Source organism: Phalacrocorax carbo, chromosome 1 (assembly GCF_963921805.1).
Source record: "Phalacrocorax carbo chromosome 1, bPhaCar2.1, whole genome shotgun sequence".
Taxonomy (NCBI): Eukaryota; Metazoa; Chordata; class Aves; order Suliformes; family Phalacrocoracidae; genus Phalacrocorax; species Phalacrocorax carbo.
The window spans coordinates 203,292,292-203,307,723 of NC_087513.1; the positions used below are offsets into that span (position 1 = coordinate 203,292,292).

The 15,432-nt window shown below is 38.5% G+C and overlaps 1 protein-coding gene across 1 annotated transcript in view; it reads left to right on the plus strand.

The window, feature by feature from the left end:
* The window catches only part of TRPC6 (transient receptor potential cation channel subfamily C member 6), a 108,915-nt gene that overhangs the window by 82,572 nt on the left and 10,911 nt on the right, over positions 1-15,432 (plus strand). Inside the window, exons 5-9 of the mRNA XM_064441315.1 lie at positions 599-812; positions 2,644-2,871; positions 6,949-7,213; positions 10,044-10,239; positions 11,829-12,032. Of these exons, the coding sequence (XP_064297385.1) occupies positions 599-812; positions 2,644-2,871; positions 6,949-7,213; positions 10,044-10,239; positions 11,829-12,032 (1,107 nt within the window). The remainder of the gene's footprint in view (positions 1-598; positions 813-2,643; positions 2,872-6,948; positions 7,214-10,043; positions 10,240-11,828; positions 12,033-15,432) is intronic.

The window sequence follows — 15,432 nt, forward strand, 5'->3', positions numbered from 1 at the left end:
TGTATGGAACTTCTAGGTTTTTTGTGTGTTGCACTAAACCATTTTAAAGTTGTTCTTAGTTGTGACAAAGGAAGGAAGGAAATCTTTTGAGGCTTCATGCCTTTTTTTAAAAAAGAAGATAAGTTGAGAAAAATGCAGAATAACTGCTAAACTGAGTATCATGTCAGTCAGGAAAGAGTTCTTTAGTCATAGTTCACCCCGGTGATAATTTAATGCTTTTAGTAAGTGTCAAAATCTCATTTTTTCTTGCCTCGTAAAGATGACTAGCATGTAAGAAATTCAACAACTATAATACATTTTTCTCTTGATTGCCTATAGTAGACATAGATTCACCAAAATAATTACAGAATTATTTCAAAACACTGAGTTAAAACTACGTATATAGTGAAACTGATAGTTTATCTGTCTGAAAACAGCAAATAAGTAGAAACTTTTAAAGGTGACTGTCAGCATGGCGTCATAGTATACAACTTGTTCCGAATATTTCTTCCTATGTGTTATTGACGTATATATTTCTCTGTGTTACTGTTGTTTGTATACGTTTTTGTTTTGGAAGAAGGCAATGCAATATCCTTGTGTTTCATAACCTCTGTTGCAGCTGGGAAGGATAATGCGTGGACCATTTATGAAGTTTGTAGCCCATGCAGCCTCTTTCACCATTTTTCTTGGTCTACTTGTCATGAACGCAGCTGACAGATTTGATGGCACCAAACTCCGACCTAATGAAACAACAGGCAATGTAAAACAGCTATTTAGGATGAAAACATCCTGTTTCTCATGGATGGAGATGCTCATTATTTCTTGGGTAATAGGTAAAGATTAATTTCCACTTGTATTTGTATTGCTGTGATTCCACTGAGGCTGGACCAAATTTTATCATTTGCTATTAATATTATGTGTAAAAATTGCAATAAAGAGAGCTCATTCAACTGGCTGCAATCCCACATTGGCCGCATGTTTCTTATTGGATGTCAGTAGGATTCACATGTGCCTAGTTAATCACAAACATTCAGGTTGACTTAGGTGGAATCTCCATCATCTGAATATGAATGGGTTCCGTTTCATGAATATCAAAGGAGAGTGTCTGCCAGTTTTCTGGATTTTTTTGAGTCTGGCTGTGTCAACTCCCAAGGGGAATGATTTCCACATCATGCACCAAATTTTTTTTGCATCCAATTGTCTCTTTCTGTTAAGTTTCTCTTACTTTGCAAGTATGCCTGTAGAATTAATAACATGTAGCTGAATGTATTGTTGACAATATGTATTATTGGATACAGACCTCTGAACATTGAGCAGTAGATTTTTCCATCCCAACATAGGAATGAAGTGAATACTATGAATAGTACTCTGAGCAGACCCATTCAATTCAGCGATGCAGTACTAGACATAAGAACTTGAATAAGGACCCTCAAAAATATATTAGCTATCTGATTCTTATTTACAAGTCTAATACCATTTATTCCAATGGGATTTAGATGCCCAGATATTTTCAAGATCTGGGTTCTGGTGGTTAGTTAAGTCAGTAATATGGGGGAGTTAAATTCAAGCTAAGTAAAATCTGTTTTCATTCAAGAGGTTATGCATTTAAAATATTGCTTTTATGAGCTCTCTGTGATTGAAACGGGAGCTGTTTGTACACCAACTAATTCTTATAGCCTCAAAAGACACTGACAATCTATTTATTTAATCATATAGCTTTATATAAATTAATATAATGGGATGTTATGGGAATAATATGGCACTTACGTTTCCAAATATTTTATAAATATCGGTGTTTTCATCTGATAATAAAGGAGTAAATAATTTTCCAATTTGAAGTTCTAGTTTGCTATTTTAATCTATTTTTATTTCAGTGTCATGCATAAGATGGTTTATGAAAGATTAATTCAGTGCATACAGATGTAGCACTGAATTTAATTACTGTAATTAACAATTGTCCTTATCTGAAAATGATGAAAAGTTCCTTCAGACAATTCGATAAGTGCAAAAAATAGTGACGTTATTCCAATTCAGTTTTTTATTAGCTCTCTTTAGAATCCTAGAAATGTAGTTCATGATTAAATAAATTTTAATTTAGGAAAAGGATTTGTTCAATAAAAAGGATGACATAAACTAATACTGTACTTCTATATTTTGTTATAAGGGGGAATAATTGGGAGTCGAACAGATACCTTTGCTCTGTTGAAGAAGCATTAACTGATTCTTACTTTCATGCTCATTTGTCACGTATATTTGCAATTTCAGTAAAATAGACTACACCCAGGGTACTCTGCAAATAAGAAAATGTGCATTCTGCTATTAGTTCTACCACTATATGATCATACCAGAGCATTTCTGCTCATTCAGTTTCTTTCTGTGTCTGTAACAGATGGTAATACTCACAATCCGTTATTTTTGAAAGCTTTTTTAGTTGTACAGGAAAAAGCAGTATGACAGATCGTTATTATTACTCACATGAGAAAGAAGTACTGGAATGTATATGAATTGGCAGGTTCAAGGATTTAATTTGTGTTCGAACTGCCACTGACCAAAATGGTTTTGAGTTTGACTGCAACCAAGAGCCTATCTTATACATAATAAAATATGAAATGAAACAAACATGAAGATAAAAGAACACAGTTTTCTCTGTTCTCTCTTTTACAGGCATGATATGGTCTGAATGTAAAGAAATTTGGTCTCAAGGTCCAAAGGAATACCTTTTTGAGTTATGGAATATGCTTGATTTTGGTATGTTAGCAATTTTTGCAGCATCATTCATAGCAAGGTTTATGGCATTTTGGCATGCATCCAGAGCCCAGAACTTCGTTGATGCAAATATGAAAGATCTGACAAGTCCAACACTGGAGCCCAACATAAAATACTACACCTTGGGTGAGTTGACTGTACATGACTAAGACTTACTTCTTGGGCCAAGATGAACTGATTTGCTGTTAATAAGTCTTCAATACTTTAGTTCTACAATGTGCTTCTTAAGAAATTCACAGAATCACAGGATCACAGAATCACAGAATGGTAGGGTTTGGAAGGGACCTCTGCAGACCATCTTGTCCAACCCCTCTGCTTGAGCAGGCACACCCACAGCAGGGGTACAGGAACACATCCAGAAAGGTTTTGAAAGTCTCCAAGGGAAGGAGATTCCACAACCTCCCTGGGCAGCCTGTTCCCCTGCTCTGGCACCCTCGCAGTCAAGTTTTTTCTCATGTTTAAGTGGAACTTCCCGCATTTTGATCTGGCCCATTGCCCCTTGTCCTGTTGTTGGGCACCACTGAAAAGAGTCTCGTCCCATCATCCTGACACCCACCCTTTAGATATTCATAGGTATTGATGAAATCAAGTTCACACCTCTTCTCTTTCTCATCCCTACTATTTGATTACATTCCCTTGGCTATGCTCAGTCATCTCTTCGGGCACTGTTCTAGATATCAGGCACTGAAATGATCTAAGATGAAAATTACCCCACTGTCACCCCACCCCTTTTCAAGATTATTTTAATCCAGGTCATTTCATCTGTTCGGTTACCTGCAATGCTACCCTGCAAACACTTGTGTTGGCGTGACTGCAGATGTGAAGTACTGTAATGCAGGGGCAGAACTAAGCAGTTAGATGCAGGAACTTCTTAAACCTGCTTTGCCAACATAATCAATATATCTTTTATATATTCTTTGCTCAGAGACTGTTATATTATTTTAATATTTCTCAATCCACTCTCTTTACCAGTAAGAAACAAAAATGTTAGCAAACTTGCTTGGCATATATGAGAAATGGCTAGGAGCTATTTTGCCCATATGAGAAAAAATTAAGCTCTGTTTACTTGTATTCACTCTCACCACCACCACATCTCTCTTCCTTTTATTAAATATTTTTCTCTAGATACTGAATTACATCAGTTTCTATCTCTATTGTATGCCTCAAATACTGTTTCTGATAAGGTTGCATTTCTTCATTATCCAACCTGTAGACAAAGCAGAGCAATAAATTTACATTCTGAAACCCATTAAACTATAGTCTAATAAATTTTACTAGAAAGATACAAATTTCACATAAGTTATAAAAACAGCTATTTAAATATTAATTCAGTTTTCGGTAACACCCACTTGAATAATTTGCAACAGGGACTGTTCATGTTCACAGGTTCTGGATATGACAAGCACAAGTCTTGTAACTCATTTATGCTATATAAGACTGTATCATCTAGCAAGGCAGTTTCTGTTGACATCAGTCATGAGTTGTGACTTTGTTATGCACTTAAGCAGAGTTGAGCCATTTTTAGTGTATAGACTCATAGAATCATTTAGGTTGGAAAAGACTTACAAGATCAGTGAATCCCACTGTTAACCTAACACTGCTGAGTCCACCACTAAACTATAGCCCTAAGCGCCACATCTACACATCTTTTAAATACCTCCAGGAATGGAGACTCAATCATTTCCCTGGGCAGCCTGTTCCAATGTTTGATAACCCTTTTGGTAAAGAAATTTTCCCTAATATCCAACCTAAACCTCCCCTGGCACAACTTGAGGCCATTTCCTCTTGTCCCATTGCTTGTTATTTGGGAGGAGAGACCAACACCCACCCCACTACAACCTCCTTTCAGGCATCTCTTCTATAATGAAAAGCTCAGAAAGCTGGGACCATTCAGCCTGGAGAAGAGAAGGCTCAAGAGGGATCAGGTATATAAATACCTGAAGAGAGGGTGCAAAGAGAATAGAGCCAGGCTCTTTTCAGTGGTGCCTGGTGACAGGACCAGCGTCTATGGGCACAAACTGGAATACTGGATGTTTTCTCTGAACCTCAGGAAACAATTTTTAGCTGTGAGGGTGACTGAGCACTGGCACAGGTTGCCCAGTGAAGTGGTGGATTCTCCATCCTTTGAGATATTTAAATGCCATCTGGATATGGTCCTGGGCAACCAGCTCTAGGTGGCCCTGCTTGAGCAGGGGTGTTGGACCAGATAACTTCGAGAGGTCCCTTCCCACCTCAGACTTGCTGTGATAATACAGCTCATCTGGAAACCTAAAAGACAGCCGTTTACTAGCCCATACTGAATCATCTGCCCTCTTTGACTTTAGTTATCCATGAAATCTGAGGTAAAGCTAACATAGGTATGTCTGCGTATGTGAAAATGTGCGGTCTTTTGCCATGCAGACATTTTCTCATCTGAATGTAGTGTGTAGTAGGCTTTACAGTGAGGAGCTCAATAAACAAAGGAATATGCACATACCTACAAGAAACACACAGCAGCTAACAAGGCAATGAATATGTGCTAACTGAGCCTTGTTATGCCTAAAATCAGTCATTCATTACTTTGTCATAATACATGAATGCTGGCATGGCAGTAAGTTCCTTGAAGAATATAATTTTCTGATACATTATTAAATTGTTATTTGTTAGTTAACATATCTTTTTTTTTTCCAAATGCCGGTGATTGCCTTCATTGCATTATAAATTATTCGTTTCACTTTTTGGCATTTACAGTAGAATAAACAGAGATGACAACACTCTCCTGGGATGTAGGAAACCCATCCCAGGTTAACCTCTTCTCTTTACCTGAAGCACAGTAGTGAATTGAACTTAAGCCTCCCACCTCATGGGGGAATGCCTTAGTCTCCATCTAGGAAGTATCCTGAATGGTATTGCTTTGGATTTCTTCTTCACTTTTCTGTAAACATTTTTAAGTACAGGTTTGAACCTGAATGTTCCCCTCTTCAGTTAAATCTGTTCCCTATCAAACAGCAGTATCATTCTGTTATTCTATTAGCTTCAACAGAAGAGACTGATAGAAATGGTGATAGAAAAGGTGATGGAAATGGGTGTTCAGTGTATGTCAGGAAAGGGCCATTACCATTTCACTATGAGCAAAAAGATGGAGTAAATAGAAAATTGGAGAAACATTGTTTCCACAGTTTTGGAGTTGTGGGTGGCAGGTAATGTTTCCAGATCCCCACATCCAAACAGTTCATTTTGGATAGCTCAAACAAATCACATTTTACTTAAATTCTCTAACAGGCAGGGATTTGACTCCCAAAAAGTTACTTCAGTGATCTTACAGCACACCTTTATAATCAATGGAGATCTAAATACAGTGAGTGAGCTGTGAAATTGTTTTAGTGCTACCTGGCTCAATTCAATTGGCCAAATTAAGTGTCTAGTGCCATTTGAATTGCCAGGGTGCTGGTCCAAAAAGTCCTCACATAGATCTGTACAAATAATCTTGGATATCCTGGGCATCTCAAATGGCAATGGATGTCTCTGTTCGGGTATCTGAACCAAGGCCCAAGTGCTTACTATGCTGCAGTGACTATACATCCCATTTGGGTAGATATCTGTAGACACCTTAATCTCAAACTAAAGCCCGCTTGTGGTTTCTTCTAATTAAAAATTACTCTTCTGATGAAGGTGTAAAAAGAAAAGAGTAAAGCATAAGTAAAAAAGTAAAAAGCTTCTCCAACCCTGGCATAGTAGATGGAATAATATCCGACTTCTGTTTCAGTCTTAACAAGGTATCTTCCTTTCCTTCGCTTTTGTTTCTAGCAGCACCTTCATGTGAGACATTCGCTGAACACTGTGGCACTATTTGAGCAGTCATACTTGGCACATGGAAGCCCAAGTTAATCCCTACGTATACACAGCTCTCAGTGAGGACGTAGATTTTCTGTGTGTTTTTTAAGTTTGAAAGGGTAGAAAGTAACTGCTCCTTACTTTTAGACAGCAAAGTCTTAGAATTCTTCTGCAAGTGAAAGTTGCTGAAAATTCATGATGCAATGCACAATAAAGGAAAAAAACCTATGAAGACTGCATCTTATCTGTTCCAAATTTGCATAGCACCATTGTATTTAATTTCTGTTTAGCTTGACTTGTTCATTTTTACTCACCAAAAGAGAGTACTTCAGTGAACAGCCTGAGGTGGACTTTGAAATACTGACCAAAATTCTCATCTTTTGTTTCCAGCCAGAATAAACTGGGATCCATCTGATCCTCAGATTATATCTGAAGGCCTGTATGCAATTGCAGTAGTATTAAGTTTCTCCAGAATAGCCTACATCTTGCCAGCTAATGAAAGCTTTGGACCGCTGCAGATATCACTTGGCAGAACTGTGAAAGACATCTTCAAGTTCATGGTGATATTTATCATGGTGTTTGTGGCTTTCATGATTGGCATGTTTAATCTCTATTCCTACTATCTGGGGGCAAAACAAAATGAAGCATTCACAACGTAAGTACAAGTGATTAAACTGCAGTGATGGTGGGCTGTTTTTATGGCAAGTCGGTTGCTTGCATTCTATTGTTTAAAGTTTACTAATTGTTTTATAAGTTTTGCATCTCTTAAAAATTTCCTTGCCTTGGATTAAGTAGTAATTTTCTCTCTTGGTATGTTGCTTAAAGTATATATTTGAAATCAGAGGATGAGCTCTTGATCTCAACAACACTATGATAAATCAGTAAAAACAGGCTGGGAAGGTGAGAGGTAGTTGGCCTTTACATGAGAGAACAGCAGGAATACTTGTACCTCTGCCTAGGGATAGTTGATGAGCCAGCGAGAGCTTATAGGTCAAGATTAGAGGGCAGATGAACATGGGTGATGTTGTAGTGGATGTCTGCTACGGAATGCCTGGTCTAGACAAAAGTAGATGAGGCCTTCTTCAGACAACTGGAAGAAGCCTCACACTTGCAGGCTCTGGTCCTTATGGGGATTTTTAACCACCCTGATGTCTGCTGGAGGGACAACATGGCAGGGCACAATCAGTCCAAGAGGTTTCTGGAGGGCATTGACAATAAATTCCTGACACAGGTGATTGAAGAGCTGATGCAGAGAGGAGCTTTGTGACACCTGACTTCTACAAAGAAGTAAGAGCTCCTTGGGTACGTTAAGGTTGGGAACAGCCTTGGCTGATTATGAGATGGTGGAGTTCAAGATCCTGAGAAGAGAGAACAAGGCAAATAACAGGACCACAACCCTGGACTTCAGGAGAGCAGACTTTAGGCTATTGAGGGAATAATCTCATGGGATAAGGCCCTGAAGAGAAGAACAGTCCAGGGAAGCTGATTGATTTTCAAGAATTGTCTTTTCAGTGCCCAAGATTGGGCCATCTCAATGGGCAGGAAATCAAGCAAAGGTGTCAGGAGGCATGTATGTATGTGAACAAGAGTGACTGATGGGCCAGCTGGTTGTGATGCCACTCAAAAGGACCTTGACAGGCTGGAGAAATGTGCCAACAGATACCTCATGAAGTTCAGCACAGGGAAATGCCATGTCCTGCCCCTGGGGAGGACTGGGAGGTTATCCCTGGGAGGAATAACCTCAGGCACCGAGACAGGCTGGGTCTGACTGGCTGGAAGGCAACTTGGCAGAAAAGGACCTAGGGGTCCTGGTGGACACCAGGTTGACCATGAGTCAGCAATGTGCCCTTGTGGCAAAGCAGCCCAACAGCCTCCTGGGCTGCATTAGGCTGGGGAGGCTTATAAAAAAACAGAAATACCTCAGACCCTTTACATAGCACTGCACATATGTCAGATGACTTGTCAGTGCAATCTGTTGTTCAAGGATTTCAGGACATAGGCTGGGTCAGACCCTGGGCCATCACTGGCACTTCAGAGTGCAGCGTAGCAGCTCCCTGCAGCATGTGGGAGCAAGGCTGGTTCCTCCAACTTCTGCTGTTATCTGTAATTGAAGCAGACTAATAGCTACAGTGTGATACACATGATAAATTACTTGTCCTTTGATTCAGACAACTCTGTATATTCTGACCAGTCAAAAAAAATTGAATCCCTATTTTAAACTCTGGCTCTCCGTAGTTTCCGATGGCAATAACCTATTCAATCTTGAGAGGAGAAAATATATTCCTTTTTTTTTCAATTCTTTATTTCCTCGGCTATTCTTTTTTTCTTCTCCCACCGTAAGAAGAGAAATTCTGAATTTACTGTGTCAGGAGTTATTTGGTATACATTTGTCATGCCTCTCAATTCTAGCTGTGATTTTAAGATAAATCACTTGAGTGGAAACTCATTCTTTTCTATGCTCTGCGGCCCTTGCCCACTTAATTTCCATCTGTCACAATATTCAAGGTATAGCTGTTATGAAGTATACTAATTCAGGAAGCAAACTTGGCCACAAGGGAAAAAATTGTTACTACTTTTTTATTATTATTGGTTCACACAGCAGATAAAGTACAAAAACCTACAACTCGCAGATGGAATACTGGTAAAATACTATAAGCAGAGAAGTAAATTCATGACTAAAAATTACAAGTTTCTTTAAATTTTTTTTCTTAACAATAACACAGTAAAATCAAAATGTTCTTTGCAATGCTACTGTATTTTTGGGTATGGGGAACTGAGATCTCTTCATCAAAGCAAGAGAAAATATGTCTTCAAATGATTGGAGATAGGAGGTTTGGACTTACGTGTATATATATAAACGGATTAAGAGGAAACACATGCATTCAAATGAACTAACCTGACAAAAAAACAAGTGTCACTACACCATAGCTTATTACCTTTACCCTGGATTTGTGGAATAGTGAAAACTCAACTGGGGGATTATGGTCGGTGAGACTCAGTTTTTGAAAAATGCTGATTTGCAGTCAGAGATCCTATCTTCTTCACAGTTTCAGAATGTTAGTCATATTAATGGTGAAATAATTTGTGCTAACTGAACTAATGGTGCAATTAAAAGAAAGTATTTACAGATTAATTATTTTGTTATTTATGTAATCACATTACTGGCAAGTATGTGGCATGTAGATTAAAGTAGTTAACAAGTGAATCATTGTAATATTCTTTTGAGGATGTATATATAATTCCTAAACTGAATCAGATGGTTTTATTGCCAGTTCTAAATATTAGGAATCTTATATTATGAAACAGCCTGTACCTATGAAACGAGACCGTCTACTTGTCCTGCATAATAGCACTATGGTAGAGTTCTACATTACGATAATGAAAAAATTTTTACACTGTATAAAAATGGTAACTGGCAATTTATACAGTAAGAATATACAGCTTTTCTTCAGTAACATATTCTCGTGTTCAATTTCTCCTTTTAGTGTTGAAGAAAGTTTCAAGACATTGTTCTGGGCTATATTTGGACTCTCAGAAGTTAAATCAGTTGTCATCAATTATAAACACAAATTTATTGAAAATATTGGTTATGTCCTTTATGGAGTCTATAATGTTACCATGGTCATTGTCTTACTGAACATGCTTATTGCAATGATCAACAGTTCATTCCAGGAAATTGAGGTAAAAATAGCATTTATCATGAAATATCACCACATTTACTGTTATAGCTAATTGTCTAAATCTCCTGGAAAATCTTCCTTGTTAACGTCTTATTTAAGAAAAATAACACGTAGGCTTTTGTAATATATTAGGAGAAAATATTAATTCCACTGTACATTTTTATTTTAAAATACCTGGAAATTACCCAGCTGCTTGTGCTTGTAATAGTAAGAACTAGACTGGATGAAGAAACTGCTGTTGAATTATGTTATGTTCCTGAAGAGGATGGGCTACATTGTGTGACTTTGTGAATCTTTCATTTGCCTCATTTGTAATTGTTATTTGGGTAGTGTCCATCCTGCTGCAAGGTTCCTATGTCTTGACCTTGCACACAAATCTATAACATGCTGTCTTCTTCCTGTATTTAAACAACTGTTGCTCTAGTCCTCTGCAGTGAACATAACTTTACTTGACAAAGTAATCAGCAGGGTTACTGAAAATCAGCATGAACTTTTGCATGCCATGGAAAACAAAGAGCTAAATCATTATCATTGTTTAGAAAAAAAGGAAGCAGATCTCCAGGAGCCATCCTGGCCTTTCCCAGGTGACGCCCGTGCCACAAAGCAGCAGACTCAGGTTGTTTGGCACTGCTCTGATCCCAGGTTCTACACTCTGGTTGGGGCTGTAGTGTTGTCCAGCTTGAGCAAGAGCAACACACATTCTTCTGACTCGGGAGGCCGCACAGCAAACTGTCAGATTCAGAGCAATAAAAAACAGGCTATTATTGAAAAATATGGTGACTGGGTAGAAACAGCTTCTAAAAACAGCTACAGCAATATCAAGTCATGTCCTTGAACATGACATCAGTCCTTTCTGCAGAAAACCTTCTTGAACTTTACTCTAAAGTGAATGTTTTGGTTATCGTAAATGTTAAGCATAAACCATGGTGAGGATAGCATACCTGATTTAATCTTATATTCCAGCAATTGGAATTAGGTAAGAATCACTTAATCTTATTTAACTTCATATTTAAAGTAATAGAGTAAAATTTTCATCTAAAATTCTGATACAATGTCTTCTTCACAAAAAAGATAGTAGCTACAGAAGAGACCAATCAGATAAGAAATCAGAGCTGTTAGTCTTATTGAGGGATTTTCATTTTTGTTAACAGAGGAATTTTCCATTTTGTTTACTGAGCGTGACAATGTTCCAAGCAAGCTACTACTCAGTCAAGCCTAAAGCTCTAAATTGGGCATTGTATTGTGCGCTTTTAAGTCAGAGCTTTCATTTTTATCAGTGTTTACAAAGAACACCAAACGAAGAGGTCTGTCTTCATGATCCTATATTGCACTCTATTAGCACTCACTCTGGAGTAACCAATATTTAAATCAAATCCACTTTGTTCTTCTGTAATTGCATTATTTTAAATGGATTACTAAGACCAGTTCCATTCATTGAAATTTGGTTTTCACAGATTATGAACAAGTTCTTGTTCTGCTTGACATGAACTTCAGTCAATTACATTCAAAACACATAAAGTTTAGCTAGAGCATCTTTAATAGTCAAGGTGGTATTAACAGTGTATTAACAACTGTGTTTCTGTCTTTCAGGATGATGCTGATGTAGAATGGAAATTTGCAAGGGCTAAACTTTGGTTTTCTTACTTTGAAGAAGGGAGAACTCTTCCAGTACCCTTCAACTTAGTGCCAAGCCCAAAGTCTTTGCTGTATCTCCTACTCAAAATCAAGAAATGGATTTCTAAACTATTTCTGTGCCAGAAAAAAAGCTTTCAGGAAGATGCAGAAATGAACAAGGTAATTGTGTAGTGTGTATACGGGCTGCTAATTTTAAAAGATATGAACAGTTTTAACTTAATTTTTCTTGTTGACCTGTTTTTCTGATTAATTTCCCAACATACTCAGTACATACTGAAGTCAGTCACTATGAACAGGCTGAAATTCTTGCTTTGTTTTTTAATATATTTATCTACATCTGTATCAGTAAGGGCCAAAAATAGCATTGTAATCTTACAGTTCTTCCTGCTTCTTGTCACAGAATCAAAGAATAATTCATGCCAAGACAGACTTCAGGAGGTCTCTGGTCCAACCTCCTGCTCACACCAAGGTCAAGTCTGAGGTCAGGCCAGGTTGCTCAGGGCTTCATCTAGTCAAGTCTTGAAAACCTCCAAGGATGGAGATTGCACAACCTCTCTGGGCAGCATGAGTCACCTCCTGACTGTTCCTCATGCGGAAAAAGTTGCTTCTTCTACCTCATTTGAATTTGTCCATTGTCTCTCATCCTCCTGTCCTGCAGCACTGTGAAGAGCCCAGCTCCTTCTCCTCAATGACATCCCCCTACACACTTGGGGCTTCTGTTAGGTATGCCTGAAGCCATCTCTGCTTCAGGCTGAAGAAGCCCAGATTCCTCAGTTTCTTTTCACAGGGCAAGTGCTCAAGACCCAGATACCTTGATGACCCTCTGCTGAACCTGCTGCAGTTTTTTAACATCTTTCTCACTGTCCCCCAAGTCCCCTGGGTCCTTTCCTTCCCCAGCCCATGTTGTTGAAAGAGTTATTCCTTCCCATTTGTCCTTACTGAAATTCACAAGGTTCCTGTCAGCCTCATCCTCCTGGATGGCATCCCTGTCCTCAAGCCTATCAGCTGCCCCCTGCCCAAATTTGTCTTTGTCTGCAAACTTGGCAGGGGTGAGCTTCAATACCTCTGACACCTGGTCATTGATAAAGATGCTTAAAAGGGCAAGTCCCAGGGCAAGACCCCTATACTATCCTCTGAGCAGAACCATCCAGCCAAGATTTTGCCCATCTAGTTCTCCACCCATGCAGGCAGTAACATCCTAATGTGGGTACAAGAATATTAGGATATAGTGTTAAAACCCTTGCTAAAGTCAAGGTAGATGACATCTCCACCTCTTCCCTTGCCTGCAAATCCAGTCATTTTATCTCAGAAGGCCATCTGGATGGTCAGACAGGTTTTACTCTTCATAAGCCCTCACTTACTGTTCTCTGTCACCATCTGCTCTTCCATGTGCCCAGAAACATGCTCGAAGAGGACTTAATCCATTATTTTGCCAGTTACCAAAGTGAGCTTGAGCGGCCTGTGGTTGCCCAGATCATAATTTTGGGCCTTTTTGAAGACGGCTTTGACATCTGTCTTTCTCCAGCCTTTAGGGATCTCTCCCAGTCATCTCCATGATCTTTCAAAGATGATAGCATGTTTGCAAGGACCCGTGGACACAACTAATTCAGTCAAGTTCTCTCAAGTAACCCCTGACTGGACCCTCCTCCGCAGCTGGTCATTCTCCTTTTCCTCGAACCCCTTCACTAAGCACAGAGGCCTGAGAGACTGTTGGTGAGGCTTGAGGCAAAGAAGGCATCAAGTCCATTAGTTTTACCTGAGTCCACTGTCACTAAATCCCCTGCCCCACTGAGCAACATGCCCACATTGTCCTTGTTCAGCCTAATACTGCTCCTGTACAGTAGAAGCTCTTCTTACTGCCCTTGCAAATGTCAACTTAAGGTGAGCTTTGGCTTTCCTCCACCACCCTCACAAGCCTGGGCAGAGTTTCTAAAATCCCCCTTTGTAGCCTGTCTCTGCTTTCACCAAAAATGCATCTTGCTTTTGTTGTAAAGCATTGTTACCTGTTTTATTTACAGTAAAAAGCACTTAAGTTGATTCCTTGCTGTATCTCAAGGGCTTATTTAAAGAGTTTATAGTCAGTCTGTTTTTCCTGCAGTGTCTTGGTATAAATCAAATTAATTGCTTTCAGAGGACATGGGGCATTAGCACATGGTGTTAGGTGGTACTGGAAGTGTAAAGACTGGCAGTATTCTAACACATATAGGGAAGAAGAGCTTTGCAAGACAACTGATCAGATGTAATGGGTAAAAAGGTGAGCATATGGTAGCATTCACCCAAAAAAAAGAAATTACAGGTTTGTCACAGTAGCAAAACCAAATGTGTAATTTCTAGAAATTTTAGTGTGCCAGGATCTTTGTTAAAATAGGCAGTAGTCTGAGCAGAGGCCTGCTCAAGGTTAGGAGTTCTTGAGTCTGTAGTCAAGAGTCATTAGACTAGGGGCCAGTAAAGAATTTACGTGCATCTGTTAGCTCTCTGTCACCAATGTGACAGGTACTTTTTCCATCACAGTTATCAGCTGAAAAGAGAAAAGAAACTGATTGCAATCCTAGAAGGAAAAATGGAGCTATAGGGGAAAATACTGTGCCTCTGACAAGTCTCTGCCTCTGGTTAAATTCGTAATAGTTTATAAAAAGAGCCTCAGATATTACAGACACTCACCAAAGTCAAGATTGTGGTTACCTTCAGATTTCTTGTGCGTGCTACTGGTAATTTTTCTAGCATTTCACAGATCTCATTTAATTTTGTTTGGGAAATCTAATCCTAATATATTTAAGATCCAACAGAGGTGATACTGAATTTGCTCAAGATTTTAATGATTCTGATATTTGCAAAACTTTTCATTGAGCTGGTTGATGCAAATTGATTTCATAACTTCTATGAGTGATAAAGTGATCACTGAAAAATCATGACTTTAAGGAGATGCATGTAAACTTCAAGTGGAGTAGTGGTGCAAAAACAAGAAATCAAAGGATATTTTTTCTAATTCACTTAATTTGTGACTTTGAAAAGCATATAAGTAAGTTAGTTTATTTTTAATGACCTTTTAAATTTAAATTTATCTTCCATAAAACAAGTACTCTTAAAAATCCCATTCTTACACCCTGAGGAAGGAAGCTGGATTTTTATCACTCCTTTCCAAAATTATATTGAAACCTAGCAATTCAGATGGCTAAGTGCAAAGTGTAATAATTACCAATCCTAGATAAGACAGTAACAGTTGTGTCTACTTTTACAGCAATCCCTCTGAAAGAGCTGTAATGTTGCAATCATAATTTATCAGATTTTTTCCTAAGCCTGCATTAATTTTTAGTCTTCAAATATTAATGCTCTCCACTCACTGCAGACTGTAGTGTAACTAATGCTAAATGAAATGTGCTTACTCCCTAACCAAAGAAGCTATAAAACTACAAATCAATTAAAAAAAAAAGCTTTTACGTTGAAAAACATAAAGCAGTTGAGTCACATCTATTCATTCACCAGCTTTTCCAGAAGGGTGACTGATATTGCCAGATGATTACATTTTTACTTACCTTTTGGACTGCCGCACACTGTGGAG